Source organism: Lathamus discolor, chromosome 2, assembly GCF_037157495.1.
Source record: "Lathamus discolor isolate bLatDis1 chromosome 2, bLatDis1.hap1, whole genome shotgun sequence".
Classification (NCBI taxonomy): domain Eukaryota; kingdom Metazoa; phylum Chordata; class Aves; order Psittaciformes; family Psittacidae; genus Lathamus; species Lathamus discolor.
This window is the reverse complement of record NC_088885.1, coordinates 24,294,806-24,318,121: the sequence shown is the minus strand read 5'-3', so window position 1 is coordinate 24,318,121 and position 23,316 is coordinate 24,294,806. Positions and strand designations below refer to the sequence as shown.

Below are 23,316 nucleotides of genomic sequence, written 5' to 3'. Positions count from 1 at the left end.
TGTACAGTGTGGAACAAGGACAGTTCTGAGAAAATTGCTGGGTTTGAAGTACGTGGAACTCAAATTCTGGACTAGATTGAGAGGTCCTTCTAACAGTAGTAGTGCAAGAGATGTCAGTGTGACCATGAAATAACATGGCAGCACAGCATCAGTACTTGAGACAGAAATGAAGGAATAAGTTTGTAGAGAGCAACATCAATGGAAATGTGTGCTGGGAAAGTTCACAGCCTGATGCAAATAGGATCAATTTGTGCCATGTGGTTCCACCGAAAATCTGGGCCTGAGGACAGAATTTGGCCTCTCCTCAGTGCCCCTTGGCTGGCTGTGGCCTTCATTTGTTTCCAGGAACTGATAGCTACTGCATTTTCACAGCAGGTGGAAATGAGATTTAACTCTGTGGTTTCTTTTGGGGGAGAAGGAAGAAAGTTCAAGACCTTGGTTGTCTATATGTATTGTTTTCTTCTCTTTTGTTCTGTGCTTTAAACTGCTGCATTTTTAATTGCAGATATTTAGTTGAGGAAATTAAGAAAAGAGAGGGATTCCAGCTTCTTTTGGAGGTAAATGAAAATGGAATTGAATTGTGTTTTTTTTCGGGGGGGGGGGAGGGGGGAGGTGTCTTTTGTTTGATCTTGTTCTTTTTAGCAATTACCAGTTTGTATTTGAAGTATATAATAATTTTACGTATTGGAGATACACAGATATGATTGAGCACACATAACAGGCTCTGCATTCCCTACCATCACTGCTTATTTTCCTAGCTTCTGGGCCTCTATTGCCTCAGGGGGTATAGATGGAGCACTTTTTTCTGAAAGCAAAGAGCTTAGCTGCAAAAATGCAGTGCTTGCCAGACTTGACAGATAAGACTGTGTGTTGGATGGAAAAATATTTTGATCCTAAAAATGGATTTTTTTTAATCATTAAAGTCCATGTTTTTTCCTTAACTCTGTTTCTGCACCCATCTTCCTAAAAACTACCCAAAAAGTAGGGTTTTCACTCATCTTTGCTAAACCAGTCAGCTTATTACTTGGTGATCTCTTCTGGGGAAGAGTAAAGGGGGCAGAACTAAAGTGCTCTTTTTCCACCTACACTCAGCTCTTTGGTTAATAAGGCTAATATCTAGGATGTTGCAAAGACCTGTCACTTCTGGAAAAAACTTCCGCACTGTTGGAAGTGTATTTGTGTGAAAACTGGGTATATAGCGTGGGTAGGAAGAAAGCACATGGAGGAGGAAGGGAAAATGAAGAAGTGCTGCTCATACAGACAGACAAGCCATAATGATGCAGGTTTGATTTACACTTGCTGCTGCCAAGAGCATTCCAGGTTGGGCTAGGAGAAATACAAGATATAAAACATATTTTATACTGTTCATACAATATAAACTTTTCACTTTAACTTAGAAAACTGCTAATTTGAAAGTGCATAGTGGGAAACTTTACATGGAGTGAAGAATTTTGGGCAGGCAGCACACGGTGGGATTGCTAAAGTAGCGAGTCTGTTTTAAAGTTCTTCATTTTCTGCTATTATAGAGCTTAGCAGAGAGCCCAGACCTACTGTAGGTGTGAAAGATGCTAGTGAGAGTGGAGACTGCTTTTTAGTTCCTGCAGGAATAGGACCCTTGGATTAAAAGAGGGATTGGAAGGAGTGCTATAGTATGGGCTACGTAGTATGAGCTATGAGAAGGAAGTTAAGCTAGGGTTAAGAAAAAGTTTTCAGGAGAGCAGGGCAACAGGCACTAAGAATTCAAAGAAAGACTGCTGGGAGGCTGCTAGGCCCAGCTGCGAGCCCTTTCTTAGTGGAAATTGGACTTTAGGCAAGAAGCTCAGGAATATGATCCTCTGATACATGCAGTGAGGAAAGTCTGATAATGAGAACCACTCTATGGCCTGGAAACACTATTCATGCTTGCATCATCTTGAACTCTTCTGTGGTATAATTGCTTACCTGCTTTGATAAGAGCTGTGACAAGATAACCAGAAATAGAGTGAAGCATGGCCGGGGGTAGTTAAGCTTTTCTAAGATGAATGATGTATTCATAGGGGGATGGTATATTTGATGTGTGAAAGGAAACTGAGATAATCAAAAGGGTAATATAGGCAATGGCAATATGGTAATATATGCCATCTGTCTACTCCTGCCGTCTGATTTTAAGTAGTTTTAAAATAAACCCTGTAATGGCAAGCTAGTGCTTGCACTCATAAGGAGGCTGCTGCCTTTTCAGGATCTGTGTTTATGTGTCTACTCAATGCGTGCTCTTTGGGGGAAAGACGTGGGACTTAAAAAGCTGAGCTTTCGTTCAGTGGCAGCACGTGGCAGGTTTGCAGCTCTGTTCCCGCTGACAATGATATTCTTTTTGATGATTAAATTGTATTTAATGCATTCTTTGAAGCAAGACAGAAAATGATATGAGCAGTTCTCAGTGCCCTTTCATGAAAGAACATGTCTCAGCTGGTGAGCTCTCCCTGTTCAGGAGATTGCCTGGGATTATAATAGCAGGTGCATTCATGGTGAGGCAAAGAGATGGTGTGACCGAGCTACCCTTTAACTTTCTTTCTTTCAACCAGTACTGATGAGGATGGCATGTGGGAGAAGAGAAGGGTGTGTGAGTTTACAATCCAGGTTATGATCTAGACTGCAGTTAAATACTGTGTTGCAAATAATGTAGGTCAAGATTTGCTGAGTGGTTTTATAGGTGGTGTTGAGTGGGATTAGGAGGCACATCTATTCCTCATGCTATTGCTATCTCTACAGGTTTAAAAAAACAAAAGGTTCCAAATTAGCAGGAAATACAGAGACCCTGGCAAAATGTAAAGGCAGAATTTCTCTGGACGGAAATGGACATGTGGAGTCTTAGTCTTTGTTCAAAAGGGCTATTTAGATATTGGAATATATATATCCAAGCTATGGCACATACACTGCAAGGGGTCCTGAGATTCTTATAGAATGTGGAAATTGAGAAAGCCGTCATTAACTCCAGCACTGAATAGTATGCTGCATGAGATATGATATAAAAGGAGGTTGGCATTGTTCAGTAGAAAAATGACTAGGTGTGCAAGTGTTAAATGGTGACAAAAATTGGATTTATGTAAAATGTATCAAAGGAAACTTCATTAGGAAAAAAAAAAAACAAACAAAACCAACCAACCACAAATGAACAAAAAAAAAAAAAAAAAAACAACCAAAACCAAACCAAAAATACCCCACCCCAAAAAACAAGAAACAAAAAACCTAAAGAGAAAATGTTTTTTTTTTGTCTTGTTGCTCCAATTTTAAAATCTGTAAGTTACCTTTCTATATATGTACATAGGAAGAAGAAAGGAAAAAGGAACCCCAAAAGGTTTCCTTTTTCTGGCAGCAGGAAAAGAAATGGATGATATGAAAACCATAATATTTGTAGAACTACTTATAGTTTTAAAAAGGGAAAACAGAAGTTGAGTTGGAGAAGAAAGTTTTAATGAAAAGAGTGTAAGCTCTAAGGTTCTCCCCTCCTTCTTCCCCTCCAAAACAAAGCAGAACTCTTTGATGAGCTATAATATATATTCCTGTACAATTTGTTATATCTCATAAGAAATCCCTTGTTCTCTTGTTTAGCCCGAGTATGCAAACGTTTGCTTTTGGTACATTCCACCGAGCTTAAGAAAAATGGAGGATGGACCTGAATTTTGGCAGAAGCTACACCAGGTGAGTGTCACATGCAGTGTTATCTGTAGCTTACTGATTTATCTGTGTGCCAGACAAGAGTGTAGAATAGCCTTTGGCTTTGCTCACCATCAACCTATCAGTAGATTCGGAATTTAATCCTTAAACATGTCTTGGTAAGATTTAAGTTTGTTGTCTGTTCAGAAAAGGCTAATTAATATTTTTTCTTAATGTAAGAGATTAAGACATTTACAAGTATTTATCTTACTATCAAAGCTGGTAGCAGTTGGCAGAATGAGCGATGACAAACTGTTTGCATCTCTCATCTGGACAGATTATTGATTACTTATTTCAGGCACTTAAGGTTGTCCTTGGAACTTGTCTTTAGTTATTTATGATAATCTATGATACCGCAAGTGACTAAGTGCTTAAGAATGCATTTCTGATGTTAAACAACACATAAGTTGTAACAGGAAAACAATGGGAAAAACTTCTTTGAATGTTTTGGCAACTCTACCAACCTGGTAGAAAATCATAAATGTCTTGAAAAAAGCAGCAGTAAAATTTTGAAGTTACTAGTAGAGAATGAGTAGTTAACTTGTAGACTTAATTAAGAAACCAGTAGACACTATGGTATTATGTTTTACTGAATAAACTATTCTGTGAGGAATTGAATTTAACTCATTGTTTGCTCCTCTCTGTAGCAGCTTTGGTGTTCTGCACTTCTTTTTTCCTAGGATTTGCTATTAGAAATTTAAGCTAGAACATAGATGTGTATTCACAGGAATTGATTTTTTTTGTCTCTGCTTCCTCCCAGCTTCCCCTCCTTCCTGGCAGAGCATGAGACTCAAAATGTCCTTGGTGGGAGTAAACATAACTTAGCAACAACTAAAAACATCAGTGTTATCAGTGGTGTTCCCAGGCTGAAAGTCAAAAACACAGCACTGGAACACAGGAAAAAAATGACTGCTACTGCTGAGCCCAGGACTGTATCCACCCATTATTCCATACCATTCTAGTCATGCTCAGATCCCACATTTTTCAATATACAATCACTATTGTCTCATATATGTATATATGTATATGTATATACATCCACACACACAATTTATGATGGATGCTGGTGTCTTTATGGTGAAGTCTTACTTAACCCTGTCTGCATTGTTTTGGGAAGTATATTTAGCTTCTGCATTACCAAGACATGTATAGCCACTCTGTGGGTACAAGGGCTTTGCATTTACTATGTTTTCACAAAGCATGGATGGGTCATAATCCTTTCGTATGGGGCTTTCCTTCCTCGTGTTAGAGTGGAAGGCATATATATGTATATACCCACACAGGGAGCTGTATAACAGCTCATCTACCTTTGGAGGAGTGAGGGTTTGGGAAAAGAGTAGTGGGAAGGCATAGAAGAACTAATACTACAAGTGCCATCTTTTGTGTTATGTATGCTATGGAAGGGACTGAAAGGGAAGAGATGTAGCTAGCACAGTGAATGGCTCTGAGCATGTATATTGTGAATGGCTTATTGAGTGTAACTTACTGGTACTCTGCTTTGCTGCTCTATGGTGCTTCCAGTCAGGGTGGGGAGTAGATGCCTGCCTTTATTTTATGCACTTATATAAGTAGACTGATGCTCGAAATGTAGATTTTTTTCCTAGCCAGTTTTGTGGGAGAGAACTCTGGGAGAAAGGAGCTTGTGTGCACTTTGTCCCAAGAACCAAGCACAGCTGCAGATCTCAACCACACTTTTATGGGCAAGGTGACTTTTTTCTTGATTCTTATGCTGCCCCTGATGAAGCACAGAGAAACCCCAAATCCTAAAATATAACTATTTTCCTCCTCCTCACAAAAACCTGAAAACAAATCTACCACAAACCAGCCCAAAGCTCCATAGCAAAGCAAGGTACTGAATGGCACAAGTTCCTCTTCCAGAGGAAACAGCAGCTTATGACTGCTAGGTGTGTTGCTTTAGGCATTGCTAGGAACTTCTTGAACACTACAGAAATGAGCCTGTTACAGAAACAGAACATGTTATTTCACCTCCCTGATTCTCTGCAGGGATAGGTCTGGGGTTACTTTGCTTTGTGGATAGTGAAGGCCAGTTTGAGGCGCAACAGGTATCAGTGAGCAGATGACATAACAGCAGTGGGTCCCAAAAACAAGACTGACTTGACTTTTCAAGCTATGTCAGTTTGTTCTAACATTGCTGATGCAAACAGCATCATCATTATATTACATTAATCAGTACAAAGTATGTCTGAGCAAGAATTCTGATGAGCAAGGTTTAAGAAGATGAAGACTGGAGAGGTTTCTGTATTATGTCATTGATGGGCATATGAGGATGTGTACAGTTTTTTGATTGCAACTGCTTCTTGAATATTCCTAGCATTTCACTAAAATGAGCATTAAAATGCTTTAATTCACAATTTGTCTTTTCACACAACATTTTAACATCAGTTATTCTGTTTATCCAGAAATCAATTTTCCTTTTTGTTGAGCTGCGTATCTGACAATAATTAAGTAAATGTATGTCTTAAAAATCACTTGAGCAAGTAATGGATTTTATTGAACTGCTTGTTCAGCAATATTGCCAGAATGACATATTGTCTCCTGAGGTTAGTTGTATGAGTTTTAGTGCTGGTGAAAGTTGATAAGCAAGTAGCTCTGATCTCAAGTCCTCAGCTTCGTGAAGATTTTGCATAGTCTTATGCAAAATAACCCTGAAGGTTTCCTGCTGTACTGGCTCCTCTCCAGCTTCCATGGCCCACTTTATGTGGAAATGTGTCAGGGCTGACTAGATTGCAATGTGATACCTGATTCTGATGCCAGTCTTCTAGCTGTCCCACATAAGCTCTGTCTCTCAGAAGCTTCCCCACCCCACTGTAGTAGGCTGTTTGTTTTAAATTCCAGGGACTTGAACTTTATGTATAAAATTAGCCCTATTCAGAGTCTCCAACATGCAAAACAGAAAGATGGTAGGAAAGAGCAGCCTGAAGGGTTTGGAACAGCCACTAGCTGGTCATTTGACTAATCACCCAAACGCTTTAGGAGAAGAAGAACAACGTGATGGTGGGGAAGTAAAGAACAGCATAAATGTACTTTACTCCATTACCTAGTGAAACTGGGAATTCTGTGCATGCCCACAGTCTGACACCACTCTCATTTTTTGGGATTACTGCAGACATTGGCTATGAAGTTAAACTGGTTCTACAGACAGTACAGCAAGGCTTTGGATGCAGTTGGGTGGTCCAGGATAGTCCATGCCCTGAACATTTGTCAGTATGGGCATAGCAGATGGCATAATCCATAAAGGAACCTGCAGTGTTGGGTGTTTTCCAGTGACATTCTTCGCAATTAATTGTGGGATTAATTGAGGGGTTAATTGTTGTAGAAACCATACAAATGGTCACTCTGTGGTAACTGGGGAGCTGCTGATACATTCAACCAGAAATATTTGTAAGTGGTGTTATTTTGTTGTTGCAAACTGGGAGCAGTTGTCGCTGGCCTGGATCTGACATAACTGTATGGCTTTGCTCATACTGTATGTGCCCCTTGGTGGTATTTTTTCTCCTCTTCCTTTTGTGACACCCCTGAAGATTTATTTTTTCTACTGCTGAGGATAGTCAGTATGTCACAGTGTAACTGGAAATTGCAAGCTGGAAATGGAAGTGAAGGAAGTAAAAAAAAAAAAAAAAAAAAAGGGAAAAAGAGTCCAGAACATTCTGATTTTCATGTTTTTTTTCAATAACCACTAATATCTATGTATATTCTTCCTTGTAACAGTCTTCTCTTTAGAAAAGTCATCTTTCTCAGCTTGCGCCAAAGTGTCTCCAGATGATGTAGAATTAGCTGATTTTCAGTGTCTGGGAAGCCTCATGGCAGCACAGAGGATGCTAGGGCACAAGGAAGGGTTTGGAGGGATGCATCTGAAACTATTGCCATCCTGTTGCTAACCCAGACTGCCAGCCATGCCTTGTGCATTTTGGATCAGCTTGTGGTCTCCTCAAACAGTGTAGTCTAGAAGACTAAGACAAAGAATTAACCATCTTTAACAGAATCCTCCTCCTGCAGGAGCTTAACTTTGCCAAAGGGTCCTGGAGCGTAACTCTAGGTAGACTACTATATATTGAATGCTGCTTAGTAAAGAAAGCTAGTGGTATATTGGCAAGTAGCACTTGAGACCTCAAAATGTTAATGGGGTTAAAAAGTGTCAGTAGGTTCCTGATAGGTCTTTCATGCTTTACTAAACTTTACCTGGTCTGTAGTTCTAAGTAACATATGCTGGAGTATCAGATTTTCAATAGTTTAGTTTCATTAGTTCATTAATGGATCATTAGTGGATTTTTGGCCAAATAATACAAAGTTTATTGGCAGTATTAGAAGGCTCAGGATACAATTTCACGCTAAAGCCTATATAGTTTGGAATGCAATTTTTGCCTGTCCCCTCTTCCCCTTAGTAAAAGGTAATCTTATTCTTTCCCCCTTCCCCAAGAGAAGAATATAGCTGTCTGCTATCTGAAGGTATATTTGTGAAATAGCCTGTCATGCTGACTGGTGTTGTGATACATTTATATAATGAGAGGTTTCATATCAAAGCAGAAATGTTAGGAAGTTGAAGCGGTGTTGCCTTAGCAACCTCTGAATCCTGTGGTCTTTGTGGTATAAATCAAACACTAATCAAGGACCCGATTCAGTATTCTTTATGTATTCAAAATTTCTATTGACTACGGTATGAGGGTTGAATGTGAAGGGAAAACAAGACCTCCAGTTGGTTGTATTAATAATGTTTGGCCTCTATATTTTTGAAGAATGAGAGAAAAATGGCATCGATTATAACCACAGTATTAAATGAAGAGAGACAAAGTTTATGCACAAGAAAGGTCCCCAGCATATCACTGCAAGTGTTTTTCCACTTGGGATTTGTGTTCAAAATGTTGTTACTTGAATGCCTGGCATCCTTGTACTTTGAGTTTTTCTGACACTTGGACAAGAAAACAATTAAACAATATTTTAATGTGTGTATTTGAAGAGTAATGGTAGAGAACCATTTCTGTGAACTTGGCTTGCGTAAGTAATTTTTATAGTAACAAGTAGCCTATTGACTCTAGCATCTAGCTCTGACATGAGCTTCTGTGGAGGGCCACATCAAATGACAGGAAAATCAATAGTAAGATTTAGACAGAAGTACATGGGAGTTAGATCGGCTAAATCATTAGCTTCTATGACAAGGTGACCCATGTAGTGGATGAGGGAAAGGATGTGGATGTCATCTACCTGGACTTTAATAAAGCCTTTGACACCATTTCACACAGCATTTTCCTAGAGAAACTGGCTGCTCATGAGTTGGATGCGAGTACTTGTTGCTGTGTAAAATAAAAAAAAAAATGGTTGTTTACCTGAGCCCAAAATATTGTGGTGAATGGAATGAAACAGAGTTGGCAGCTAGTCACAAGTGGTGCTCTCTAGGGTTCAGTATCAGGCTGATCCTCTTTAGTATCTTTGCCAATGACCTGGACAAGGGGACTAAGTGCGACCTTTTTCCCTGCACAGGAGGTATATAATCCTTCAGGGTAGTGAAGTGTGTATGTGTTCATACGTAATATGTTTGTGGGTGCTGGTCTATCCTCCCAAGTAACGAGCAATAAGATAAGAGGAAGACAAAGTTCTACCAGGAGAAGTTTAGATCGGATATTAGGAAAATTTTCTTTACCAAAAGGCTTGCCAAACATTGGAACAGGCTTCCCAGGGAAGTGGTTGAGTCACCATCCCTAGAAGTATTTAAAAGATGTGGCACTTAGTGGTGGACTTGGTTAGTGGTTAGACTTGATGATCATAAAGGTCTTTTCCAACCAAAATGTTCTGTGATGCTACTGTGACTGACAGATGTGGAGCTGTTCATCAGTCCTTTGCGAATACTGTATACTATAAGTTGGTCTAATTGTTTATGATCCCATGTGCTTTCTTGTTGCACTGAAATTACATAATCATGTAAAAATATGTTTGGAAAAGAACAGAAAGTGGGAAGGGTTCTGTTGTTGGTTTGGTTTTGTGGTGGTCTGTTTGTTTTCTGTTTCTCGCACATCCCCCCCACCCCGCTTTGATTGTGCCATCCATTAAACTGTTGCTTTCTCTTAAAACAACCTACAAATCTATTGTGGACTTCAAGAAAAAAAGTAGTTCTATAAGTGGAAGTTATTGTTTTGGCAGGTCTAAGAGAAAGACTTTCCCTGGGGGATGGATTGTCATTTCAGCAAATCAGATGGTGACCTCCAAAGGGGTAAGGGTTTTCTAAAGAAATTTGGTTTGTCAGGGAAATCTTCAGCATTAAGAGAAGCTCCAGATTCATCCTGTAGGACTTGAGACAGTTACCCAAGGAAGCTACCTGGGGAGTTGGCACATTTTCCCTCCTTCAGATGGAGGAGGTGAAGGGGAACGCCCACATCATAACTTAGGCAACCTACAGTCAGAAACACCCTTGGGAAAGACTTATCAGTATTTGTTACTCAGGAGGAGAGCCTTAGGGATGCTAGGATCCTAGTTCAGCTGCTTTAGTTCATAAACACAAGCAAGAAGAACCCAGAATCCTCAGCAGGCTGTGTGCTGTTATAGGCCTCTATCTCACAAGCTCCTGAAGAGCTGTAAAATAGCCTTGTGATTCAATGGGCCCAGCTGAATTCTCAGTACTGTGTTCAGGAGTGGCAGAAATGTACCATTCTTGGACAGTGAAAGCAAGAGACCCACTTAAGACAAGGCTTGTAGGCAAGGACTTTAGCGTTGTGAGGCACAATAAACCCCAAAACCAGAAAATGAGGAATACATTAGTGACCAGGACATATATTGTAGTGTGACCATTCCTCAGCAGAGGATGGTGCTCAGAAATTTAATAATAAAATATGCAGTTGCCTGTTAAAGTAACAACATCTCTTATTTTGCAGCTGCTAATATATAATATACAGTAGCGGAATGAATAAATTATTTGTAGTTTAGTTGTATATAAATGTTACTGTTACGAAGATCTGAGCTCTGATAAATGAGAACAGTACAGTGTAATATAATAGAGAAAAATCATAGGTGTGTTTCAGTACCTTGTTAATGAGGGATTTGTACAATTTCCCTTTTAATGTTTTAATCCTGCAGTTTTATATAGCTCTTCAGTACAAAAGTGGCTATAGCTGTTAATTCAGAAAAAGATATTTAGCATGACTGTTTTAAAAGTCCTCTGTAGACTTGAGTTGTAAGAACACAAAAATAACACACCATTTAAAAAACTGTTAATTCAAAATAGAATACTTGGGTTTCTGACTTCATGTCTGGAATATATGTCTTTATTCTATTTATTCTTGTATGAGTACTAAAGTAGTAGTTCTAGACTAAGGGGCCATATTCACTGTTCAAATTCTCCATCAGGAGAAGTAGAGATGAATGCATTTTAGAGATGAATGCATTTTAGAGATGAATGGTGTCCTAGTATCACTTCAGTATATATTTTACACTGGTGGGGTTACACACCTGCTTAACTTTCAGCGACGTATAACGATTTGTGAGAGTGACCTGATCTCATGCTTGCTTTTCCATGGGATGACTGACATACCAGACATATGTATGGGAATAGAAAAGAAGGTATATTTTTATGACTGTATTGTAACTACAGTAGATGTAGTAAGACAAGGCAGAGATGTGAACTGCTTCCACCACATGCTTTCTGTTGTAGTTCTAAGAATTTTAGTAATTAATGATATGGCAATGGTACGGATTTCTGTTCTAGCTCTCTGCTTTGCCCCTCTTCTGGACTGGCTTTTCAGAAGTGGGTAGTACTCACTTGGGCTCCAGTTTAAAGTAGCCCTGTTCATTCTGGAATCTTTCGGTTTTTTAAGTCAGTGGTACAGTTTCAAATGAGGCAAATAGGCAAGAATCAACATCACTAAATAACCTTCCACTTCATTTCAACCATGTAAGTTCAGTCCTTTGGATAGTTAACTATTTCTCTTCTACCCCTCAGTCTCTTCCCAGGCTAGTAACACCAGGTGATATCTTGAAATGATATTTGCATCCCATCCAGCAATAATAGTACATCTGGGAGGAAAACATCTCTATTGTAAGTACAGCATTACACAGCTGCTAAAACTATTCAGTTCTTGGAACAAAGAGAAGAAGCTCAAATGACCTTGCTGCTGTATGGTTTACTAGATGAGAGTGCAGGGCAAATTTTGTCAGAGACTTCATTGAACTGTACATGTTTGAGGCCCACTGGGGACTTGAGGTCTATTGATCCCCAGTGCTCAGCCTACAGAGACTATCAGAGCTATGAGGGAGTCTGCTGCAGCTCCATATATGTTGCGTTCAGGCTGAACAAGAATTTCATCTTCCCTGAGCCACCTGCAGAGCAAGATTGCTCAGGTGAAGCAGGTTTCAGACCAGTTTCTTGCTTGAAATCTTTTTAAGGGTAATGGAGGGTCCAATCCTTTCTCCTTGTGGTAATACACACAATTGCATGAAATGAAACTGGGGATATTGGCAAAGTGGAGAAAAAAATACTATGAGGAAATAAAATCATGAGAGATTGATACTTTCAAAGTAAAGGACCAGGTCTTCTAGGGATGCCAATGCAATATGAATTTTCATCACAGTATGTAATGCACTGTGAAGGTACCTTAGCTAGCTTAGGTTCTAGGAGTGGTACGGCCATATGTAAGTATGGTACTTAATTTAGGTTAAAAACTATCTCACAAGGACTAGTTAAGTAACGTGACTACTCTTTTCAGGACCAAAGCAGATCACCTGCAATAGTAGGGTATGTTTTGTGTAGAGCTACTCCCTTCTTGCAGGGGAAGCATAGGTTCCACTTGTCCAATGTCTTAAAAATTTTGCAAACTGCCTTGCAAATGACGTGAGGGTCATTCTAGCCTTCAGTTCAGATATAGAAAACAAAGAAGCTGATTTCAAACCTTTCCATTGTTAAAAGCTTCACACATTATAAATCTTTATGTTTACATACAGGAAGCATCTAAAAAGCCTCTTTTTCTAATTGGAAGATGAACTGTGGAGATTCGGTTGGGACCTCATTCTCCGCTTTATTGATTAAAAGGTGCTTTAGCACTGCAGAAGTGCTTCTTGCTACTTCTGTGTGAATGAAGAGTACTATTTTATTTGTATGGCTTTCAAATAGATAAAGCATGTTAACTGCATGTGGGTTTTTTTTGTTTGTTTGTTTGGGTTTTTTTTGAGATTCAGTCAAAGAGGCAGAATTCATGTAAATTAGTCAGGCAGTTGGTGACAAACCTCAGAAAATCATTGTTTCTTGTGTTGTGAAGAACTGAAAAAGTAAGATCTAAGTACTCCTAATTTGGAGCATTTTGATGAATTATCAATATTTTATAGATAAAATAAGGGGAAAAGGCATAGATATAAGAGTTTGTAATTTTATTTTATTTTATTTTATTTTTTTTACGTTAAGAAGACTTCCACATGTACCTCTTGTCATTTCCCAATAGCATAAGAAAAATAAGCACTTCTTGGAGTCATGTTACCACACACAACAATAGTGCGGTTTTGTTCATTACTGCTGTAGAAATTAAAAATTTCATATTTAATATAATGCAACATTGTGAGACTTTTTAGAACTGTTGATATGCAATTTTTGAACGTAAATGTGTGTATGCTTATTCATACGCATGTATATATTTATGTATTTACATATTGGGATCATGTAAATGAAAATTATTCTTGGAAAAGGTGGAATAAGGCATAGTATTACTGAAGTAACTAGAATCTCAGAAAAATTAAACAGAATTGCAGAGCAGTTTATATTGGAAGGGACCTCTTGTCCAAGCCCTATGCTCAAGCAGGGGCACTTAGAGTGGGTTACCCAGGACCGTGTCCAAGCAGCTTGTGAATATCTCAAAGGATCTCCATAATCTCCTTGGGCAGCCTGTGCCAGCGCTCACTCGGACTTAGTGAAAAAGTGTTTCCTGATGTTCAGAGGGAACCTCTGGTATTTCAGTTTGTGCCAGCTGCCTCTGGTCCTGTCACTGGGCACCACTGGGGAGAACCGGGTCATCTTTGCACCTTCCCTTCAGGTATTTGTATACATTAAGATTCCTTCCACGACTTCTCCTTTTTTAGGCTGAACAGGCCCCAGTCCCTAGTCCCCAGTCTCTCAGTCTTTCCTCAAAGGAGAGATGCTGTAGTTCCCTGACCATCCTTGTGTCCCATGGACTCTCTCCAGTAAGTTCGTGTCTCTCTTGTACCGGGGAGCCCATAGCTGGACGCAGTACTCTAGTGCTGAGTAAAGGGAAAGCATCACCTCCATCAGCCTTCTGGTGACATTCTAATGCATCCCAGGACACCATCAGTTTGCTTTATCTGCAAGGGTACGTTGCTTGCTCACAGTCAACCTGGTGTCCATCAGGACCCCCAGGTCCTTTTCTGCCAAGCTGCTTTCCAGGTGGATGGCCCCCAGCATTTATTGGTGCAGGTGGTTGTTCCTCCCTGGTTGCAGATTTTGGTATTTCTTTTTGAACTCCATGAGGTTCTTGTCAGCCCATTTCTCCAGCTTCTATTGTCTGTGTGCTCCAGTTTCTTTTAAACATCGTCAACATTTTTGTTATCTGAATAGCCTTTGGATACTTTTAGGTAAGAAAAAACCCCAAAATACCAAAATGAGAAACCCCACCAAAACCCAAACCACAACCCTACAAAGCAAACAGAACCTTATTCCTTGCAAATACATACTTTCCAAGAAATTCTGACCTCTAAATCTATGGTTTATTCTCTGAAAAAAATGCAGTATCTATTATTAGCTATTTACAGTCAAATATTTTCCATTCTGTGCTACAGCAAATTGCTATACTCTTGATGCATTTTATTGGTTTCAGCTAGTTCATCCAGATTCCTGTCTGCATGCTACTTATTTGCCCAAACAGCATATATTTTTCTCTGCTTAAACAGGACTAATTACTCTTCCTTTCCTTTGCTACATTTTGGAGTTGGAACATATTGACTAATATTTTAAATGGCCTTTTGTGCCTGCCTGTGAAGAGAACTGCTTTTAATAAGAAAACAGTTTGAAGACACTCAGCACAGTTAATTTAGTTCTAGTTGACCCTATTGACTATGTTCATCTAAAGCAGCACTGTGCTTCTGCATATCTGTGCACCCCTTCATTATGCTCTCTCAGTTCACATTAATAAGCAATGAGGGAAGGAAAAAAAGTTTTGAGTTACAGGCTGAACTCCAAACTGTGGCTTTTTCTGGAAGTGTCATAGATCAAGTTTAATAGCCTGTGGATCAGAATGAAACCTAATATACATCACAGGGGAATTCAATAATTGAAGCATCCTAGGAATGTCTAAGTACTGGAGTCTTGAGGTCACTAAAAGTTTCATTCTGTGCTCAGATTTTACCTGAATAAAAGCTGTCTCTTCCCCCATCATAATTTCTTTTTTTAACAAATGGTAATCATATTTTAATGCACTGACTTAAATTACTTTATCTGGCATTTGGAGGAACAATGAACTCCCTTTTCTTCCCCTTCCACCTCCTAATTTTCTGTAAATGAGAAAAACAGTCATTCAGAGGCATTAGCATTTCAGAGTGTCTCTAGTACTCTCAGTTCTCTGCTATCTTCTCTCTGCTGGGTGCTTGCAGAATGGTCCCACAGGGGCACTGAACGTGTTCTCTGTGTCTATCGAGCTAGTCTGCAAGCCAGCTCTGAATTTACTTCTTACATATGAGAAGCCCTGGGGCTCTCTGAAGGATCATAACTGGTCCCTTGGTGATGAGAATGCAATAATTTGCAACCCAGGGGCTGCGCAAGTGGTATTGTGTAGGTATGGGGAGGATATATAGTCTTGTCTCAGGAAAAAAGCAGTCACAGAAGTTTTTTGTGGACTTGGTGCTCTGTTTGAACAAGGGATAAATTCTGTTCCTATGCGTAGATGGTGAAAGGAAGATTGACTTTTGCAACATCCTACTGACAGAAAAAAATATTGGAATGAAACTGTAGGAAGCCTGGCGAAACTGAAACCCTTGGTCCTTTCTTAGCATGTGATCATGGGGCTCCTCTGCCAGGGCTGCATGGTGTGACTGTGGTGGCGTGAGGAACACTGTCTTATGTGGAGCCCTCGGGGTTAAGAGGTAGCGAGGCAGCTATGCAGCCCAGATCAGTCCCATCTCCTGGTGGGCAGTGGTGCCTCCTTGAAGGCCATTCTTGTTTTACCATATTTTTTCACCTTGTGCCTGTAAGCTGCTTCTAGGGCTGCCCTTCCTGCTGCTGTCTGAGCTGTGAGGATTTAGATATACTGTTCAGAGAACCAGCGGTTTTATCTTTTCTGTTATATAGTGGGAGTTTGAATTAAATGGGGTGATGACTGAGGAATGCAAATGAGGAAATAACAGATGATTCTTAGATGAGCACTTGCAGTGAACATTTTAGTGTGCACTAGGGATTGATGAGGTGACTGCCCAGAAGAGCCCCTGGCTTGATCTATGATGGTTATATGTATTCCTAAACCCTGCTAATAATTGATATTTCACTGCTGAAGGATATGTTTAAGATAAAAGTTAACAATCTGCCCCTCCCATTGGTCCTTTGCATAGGATTAATCTCATTGAGAGTGAAAGCAAAGAACTTGGCCAAACAAAGATTACTTTTATCAGTTGTGTCACTGTTAGTGAATGATTTTTTTGCTTTTGTACACAGCAAAACTGCAATGTGAAATAGAAGCCACCACTTCTTGGCTGGCACCTTTTTTAGTGCAGCTTCTCCATCTGCAAGGTGTGGTAACAGGAGCTTCTCTGAATGCTTTAATTATCTTACAAAGGTACTTGAATATTGGAGATTGCAAGTGGGCTAGATGACTACCTCATGAATGAATAATGAGTGCTAGTGTGGTCTGTGGGTGGCGGCTTTTTAAAGGAACGTTTTCTACATGACATCATAAAGTTTCCTTCAGTTACAAATCTTTCTAGTGGCATCGTGACCGTTCTGGCCTGCCAGCTGGTACTTGCTGGGGTTTCTGAATGAACCAAGTGTTTCCTAGCATTCTGTTGGTTTTGACATGTTTAATAAATAACAGCAATGAATTTGCTGTAGTGCAATAATAGCAGTGACAAAATAAATAGCATAGTGGTTTTTTTTGGGGGTGTGTGTGAGGTTTTTTTTGGTCATTTTGTGGGGAAATGGACAGAAGGAAAATAAAATATTTGACTTTCGCCCTTAACTAATGGACCCCTATAGCATGAGTTCCTATGTATTATTTGATGGAAAATGACATATGATATCTTTCTGCCTTATCAGCCAGAAACCAGAAGCTGCTTAACAGTTGAAATTTTTATTTTGCCTTGCAGGAAAGGTAAACTTCTATTGTAGTCTGTAAACATCAGTGACAATTTCAACACAGGCTTAACCTATCTGGGGAAATATTTCATTGTATTTGTTAAATCAGGTGTAAGTAGGAAACTCCTATGTTGGGTGGAGCTGCAAAGGATGTGGGCACTTGTGCATATGTAGCATTTCTAGAAAAGAATGACAAACATATCTGGTTTTGCAAATAATTTGATCAAAGAACTATTTTGTTTAGTGGGGATTCCTTAGGGTACAAATGAAACATTTATGGCTTTACACTTCTGCTTATGTTGGACAGCTTACGTAGATTTTTTAATTTTTTTTTTTTATTTTTAAAGCACAATAGTGCATGGAAGTGTCCTTACTTTATTCCTGGTATTCCAAAGGCGTTTTTTTGGGTACTGGAATAGGACTGCAAGTGCCACAGAGTAAAGCATGCTCTCTGCCAAAGAAGACCAATGAAGCTGTTACACTTTCTGTCTTTCTCTGTCCTTTCCTTCTGCTTCCTGCAGCAGCAGCTCTTTAGCAGTACAGTGTTTGTGCTCTTACCCTCTAAGCAGACCCAAGCGTGCTGGGAGAGATGCATCACAACAGGGGATGGAGTTCTCTGCTTTCCCTCCTTTGGGCAGACCAGATCAGCCAGCTGCAGTCAGTCTGGAGATCTGTGGGAAGGCATTAGCTGGCTTTGCCTTTTCCTTTTGAAAGTACACTGAAACTGAATTGTGCCTGCCAGACAGGGATGTTTTAGCATTGTTTAACAACAGCTTCAGGTTGCTCCATCTGACTTATGAAAATAAACAAACTAATTTACATGTTTGCTGTTGATTTGCATCTAGCCAGAAAACTGAAGCCTATGACCACAAAGAGTGTAAGGGCAAAAGGAATTAAATGGCCACCTCTGTATTTTGAGGACTTTTCTCTGGGTAGTCAGGTGACTTTTGTAGAAGCAAATTTCTATTTGTAGGAGCAAAGGCATCTATTCTTGACTGGAAAATATCAAGGAACAGTAAAACTACCATTTTCCTTGGCACTTTTTTTTAATGGCTAATTAGACTTCTTGTATGAAAGGAGATTGATTGAGAAGGGAGGAAAAAAGGTGGTGAGAAAATACCTTTCCACACAAAAATAGCTTTCTGTACTCTATTTTCCCCCTTTCACATGCATATAAGCTATCATCAAGTCACCTGTCATTCTTTGATTGATAAACTAAACAGATTCACATCTTTAAATCTTCATTAGCCATTGAGTAATTTCTGTGGCTGTCATCAGCTTCCTTACAGTTTTTCATTATATCTGAAAAAAAGAAGTGAACTCAGGTACTGTTTACCAGCAACTGAGTTTCCACATGTGGCGATGAAATTGCCTCTTTAATGCCTGTGCACTTGTTTATAAAATTGTGGAACATATTAACTTTTTTCTTCCACTGTATTTCTTTGGGAGCTCAAGCTGATGAGGCTTTGTAATATACACATTGCAATGATGAATGCAGAAATGAAAACTTCTCTTGTGTGTGTAAATGGCTGTTACAAGAGAAAAATAAATTGTCAGAACATCTTCTGTGGGGATTTTTTGTTGTTGCTTTTGCTCTTCCCCCCCCCCCCCCCCCCCCCCCACTGGCGCATAAAAAACAGACTGCCATCCCAGATTAACCAGTGATCCTAAGGTGTGGGATATGTGTTTAAGAGCAGCCCTCACTGTTTTAAAGTGTCTACATAAATGACCAAATTATAAGCCTTTGTAGTCTGTCTCTTGATAGAACTTTTTAAAGCTGATTTTGGCTCTGATGTAGAGTGAAAGCCATTGCAGAAAAATCAGTTTCTTGCTAGGAAGGATTCTTGATTTCTGATACGTGACATGAATGAAGCTCATATGAATTTTGTTTTACTGTTGACTGCTACAGTCTTTTCTGAGTCACTGTTTTTAGCATACTCACCCATTTTGAGCTTTTTTTTTTTTTCTTATATGCACAACTTACATTTTGGCTGCATAAAAAAGCTATTGCTAGAGCAGGTTTTTGCCCTCCAGGTCTGTGCAGTGGCTTGTTTCCCTCCGTTTTCTCCTTTTGCAAGTCTCTCAATTGCAAATGGTATCAGCTGTCATTCATTGACTTCCAGAAAACCAACAATGAGGATTATCATCAAGGCTAATCTTGATCTCTGTGGAGCGTTGCTAGCAGCACCATTTGATTGATGTCCTGTTTACTACATACGGAGATACACTAGTTTTCAAATCTTGCTTAGTTTTACTGTATTGCTATTGTATGGTCCTAACTTTTTTGTGCTGCTGCTGTGTGAATTCTTCCTGCTATTTTTCATCTAAATGGCTCGTGTAAAGCTTTCTTATTAATGCTCTAAGTGCAAGTAAATAATCAAGAAAACTTGTAATATCAGCAAAATAATGAAAACAGCCTGACCCAAAAAATGGTGTTTGGCAAAGATATAAATGTAACAGAACACAAAAGACTAAATTTTTAATCTGTTTCTATCAATTTTAAAATGACTATATATACTTCTCATTTAATTCATTATAAATTAAATCCTGTATGAGTAATTCTTTAGTATTTCTTAAACTTTATGTTCATGTTTGTTTAAGCATCCGTATTTCACTAGGTCTTTCTCCTTACCACTTCCAATACTGGTGCTTGTTTTCTGAAATTTCCATGGTATCCTCAAAATTATCCAAAGATTCAGTGAGCCTTTTTTAATCTTGGGTAAAAGCCATCCAGGCCTGTAGGTCTAAAAATTTGCCATCAATAGATCTTTAACATCCCAATATCTGCAGATGGCTTGGAAAGTTCATCAGATTTGTGTCAGGAATCCCCCCTTCCAAAATTAAAAGCTTACTGAAGACCTCTGCCTTTTTCTGCATTTTTAATGATAGTTAACTGTAGGTACGGCTTCACTTATCCAGAATGTACATACTGAAGTGTTTTTTCTTTCCGTAGTCCTTTCAATCGAGGACAGGACTTTTCCTTCTGATGAATTTTCTCCATGTCACATTTGTATTGATTGCAATATGATCCACTTCCCCCTTTCAACTTGTTAAATATTGCTTTGCTATCTTCACTTTGCCAATAAACCAGGATGGGCTTTTAGATAAAGCTGCCTTTCTTGATTGAAGGATTGCAGCTTTTGGCCATCTAATCTCTTTTTAAAGAGCTTTAAGCTTTCATCTGTCTCCTCTGCCTGAAGTTTTTTTGAAATTAAGTCTTTTGAAACACCCTCTATGATTGTGACCATCCTTTTCCTTTGGCTACAGCAAGCATAGTCAGGTTGTGATAGGTTCACAGAAGGAACTGCTGATTTGTAGACCAATGATTAAAATCTCTGTGATGATATGGTTGGAGGTGAAGATGTATCGTAGAATCATAGAATAGTTAGAGTTGGAAAGGACCTTAAGATCATCTAGTTCCAACCCCCCTGCCATGGGCAGGGACACCTCACACTAAACGATCTCACCCAAGGCTCTGTCCAGCCTGGCCTTGAACACTGCCAGGGACGGAGCATTCACAGCTTCCCTGGGCAACCCATTCCAGTGCCTCACCACCTTCACAGTGAAGAACTTCTTCCTTATATCCAATCTAAACTTCCCCTGTTTAAGTTTTAACCCATTACCCCTTGTCCTATCACTACGGTCCCTAACGAAGTGTCCCTTCCCAGGATCCTTATAGGCCCCCTTCAGATCACAGAATCACAGAATCCCAAGGGTTGGAAGGGACCTAAAAAGATCATCTAGTCCAACCCCCCTGCAAGAGCAGGGTAACCTACAGTACATCACACAGGAACTTGTCCAGGCGGGCCTTGAATATCTCCAGTGTAGGAGACTCCACAACCCCCCTGGGCAACCTGTTCCAGTGCTCTGTCACTCTTACAGTAAAGAAGTTCTTCCTGATGTTAACGTGGAACTTCCTATGTTCCAGTTTACACCCATTGCCCCTTGTCCTATCACTGGATATCACTGAAAAAAGCCTAGCTCCATCATCCTGACACCTACCCTTCACATATTTGTAAACATTAATGAGGTCACCCCTCAGTCTCCTCTTTTGCAAGCTAAAGAGACCCAGCTCCCTCAGCCTCTCCTCATAAGGGAGATGTTCCACTCCCTTAATCATCTTTGTGGCTCTGCGCTGGACTCCTTCAAGCAATTCCCTGTCCTTCTTGAACAGAGGGGCCCAGAACTGAACGCAATATTCCAGATGCGGCCTCACCAAGGCTGAGTAGAGGGGGAGGAGAACCTCTCTTGACCTACTAACCACTCCCTTTCTAATGCACCCTAAGATGCCATTTGCCTTCTTGGCCACAAGAGCACATTGCTGGCTCATGGTCATCCTCCTATCCACCAGGACCCCCAGGTCCCTTTCCCCTTCACTACTTTCCAGCAGGTCAACCCCCAACCTGTACTGGTACATGGGGTTGTTCTTCCCCAGATGCAAGACTCTACACTTGCCCTTGTTAAATTTCATCAAGTTTCTCCCCACCCAACTCTCCAGCCTGTCCAGGTCTCGCTGAATGGCAGCACAGTCCTCTGGTGTGTCAGCCACTCCTCCCAGTTTTGTGTCATCAGCAAACTTGCTGAGGGTGCACTCAGTTCCCTCATCCAGGTCATTGATGAAAATATTAAACAGCACCGGTCCCAGCACCGACCCCTGAGGAACTCCACTAGTCACAGACCTCCAGCTAGATTCTGCGCCATTGACCACAACTCTCTGCCTTCTTCCTTTCAACCAGTTCTCGATCCACCTCACTACTTGATCGTCAAGCCCACACTTCCCTAGCTTATCTATGAGGATGCTGTGGGAGACAGTATCAAATGCCTTACTGAAATCAAGAAAAACCACATCTACCGCTCTACCATCATCCCTCCACCTAGTCACTTCCTCATAGAAGGCTATAAGGTTGGTCATACATGACTTCCCCCTCATAAAACCATGTTGGCTGTTCTTAATGACCCCCTCATCCTTGATATGCCTAGTGATGGAGTCAAGAATAAGTTGTTCCATCATCTTTCCAGGGATGGAGGTAAGGCTGACCGGTCTATAATTACCCGGGTCCTCCTTCTTGCCCTTCTTATAGATTGGTGTGACCTTTGCCATCCGCCAATCCTCAGGCACCTCGCCCGTTTCCCACGACTTACCAAAGATGATGGAAAGTGGCCTAGCAATGACCTCCGCCAGCTCCCTCAGCACCCGTGGGTGCATTCCATCCGGACCCATCGATTTACAGATGTCCAGTTTGCATAGCTGATCCCTAACCCAATCCTCATCTACCAAAGCAAACTCCTCCTTTGTCCTGACCCCTTCTGGGGCTATAGAAATCCGGGGCCCTCGGGGAGAGTCTGCAGGAGTAAAGACAGAGGCAAAGAAGGCATTCAGCACCTCTGCCTTCTTTATATCCTCTGTCTCCAGGGTACCCACTTCGTTCAGCAGTGGGCCTATATTGCCTCTTGTTTTAGTTTTATTTGCTATGTATTTGAAGAAGCCCTTTCTATTGTCTTTAACCCGACTAGCAAGATTGAGTTCCAAGGAGGCCTTAGCTGTCCTAATTGCCTCCCTACATCCTCTAACAACTGTCCTATATTCCTCCCAAGTGGCCAGCCCCTCCTTCCATAATCCATAGATTCTCCTTTTCCACTTGAGTTTGCCCAGCAGCTCCTTGTTTAACCACGCCGGTCTCCTAGATCCCTTACTTGACTTCCTACTCATTGGGACGCTCCGATCCTGAGCTTGGAAGAAGCGGTCCTTGAATGCTAACCAACTATCTTGAGCCCCTTTACCGCCTAGTACACTTTCCCATGAGACTTCCCTTAGCAGTTGACTGAAGAGGCCAAAGTTGGCCCTTCGGAAATCCAGAACTGTGGCTTTGCTAGGTATTCTATTCCTCCCACACAGGATCCTAAACTCCACCATCTCATGGTCACTGCAGCCAAGGCTGCCATTGACCGTCACCACTTCGACCAAACCCTCCTTGATACTCCTCAGATACTGGAAGGCTGCTATGAGGTCTCCATGCAGCCTTCTCTTCTCCAGGCGGAACAGCCCCAACTTTCTCAGCCTGTCTTCTTATGGGAGATGCTTCAGTCCCCTGATCATCCTCATGGCCCTTCTCTGGACTTGTTCCAACAGTTCCATGCCCTTCTTATGCTGAGGACACCAGAACTGCACACAATACTTAAAGTGAGAGGGGCAGGATCACCTCCTTCAACCTGCTGGTCATGCTCCTTTTGATGCAGCCCACTATATGGTTGGTTTCTGGGTTGCAAGCGCACACTCTTGGCTGCTGTTTATTTTCTCATCAACTAGTACCCCCAAGTCCTTCTCTGGAGGGCTGCTCTGA

The 23,316-nt window shown here is 40.6% G+C and overlaps 1 protein-coding gene across 2 annotated transcripts in view; it reads left to right on the top strand.

The window, feature by feature from the left end:
• Positions 1–23,316, top strand: part of GADL1 (glutamate decarboxylase like 1) — an 85,398-nt gene that overhangs the window by 41,559 nt on the left and 20,523 nt on the right. For both annotated transcript variants that reach the window (XM_065666155.1, XM_065666156.1), the window contains 2 exons: positions 506–557; positions 3,589–3,678. In XM_065666155.1, coding sequence (XP_065522227.1) covers positions 506–557; positions 3,589–3,678 — 142 coding nt within the window. The remainder of the gene's footprint in view (positions 1–505; positions 558–3,588; positions 3,679–23,316) is intronic.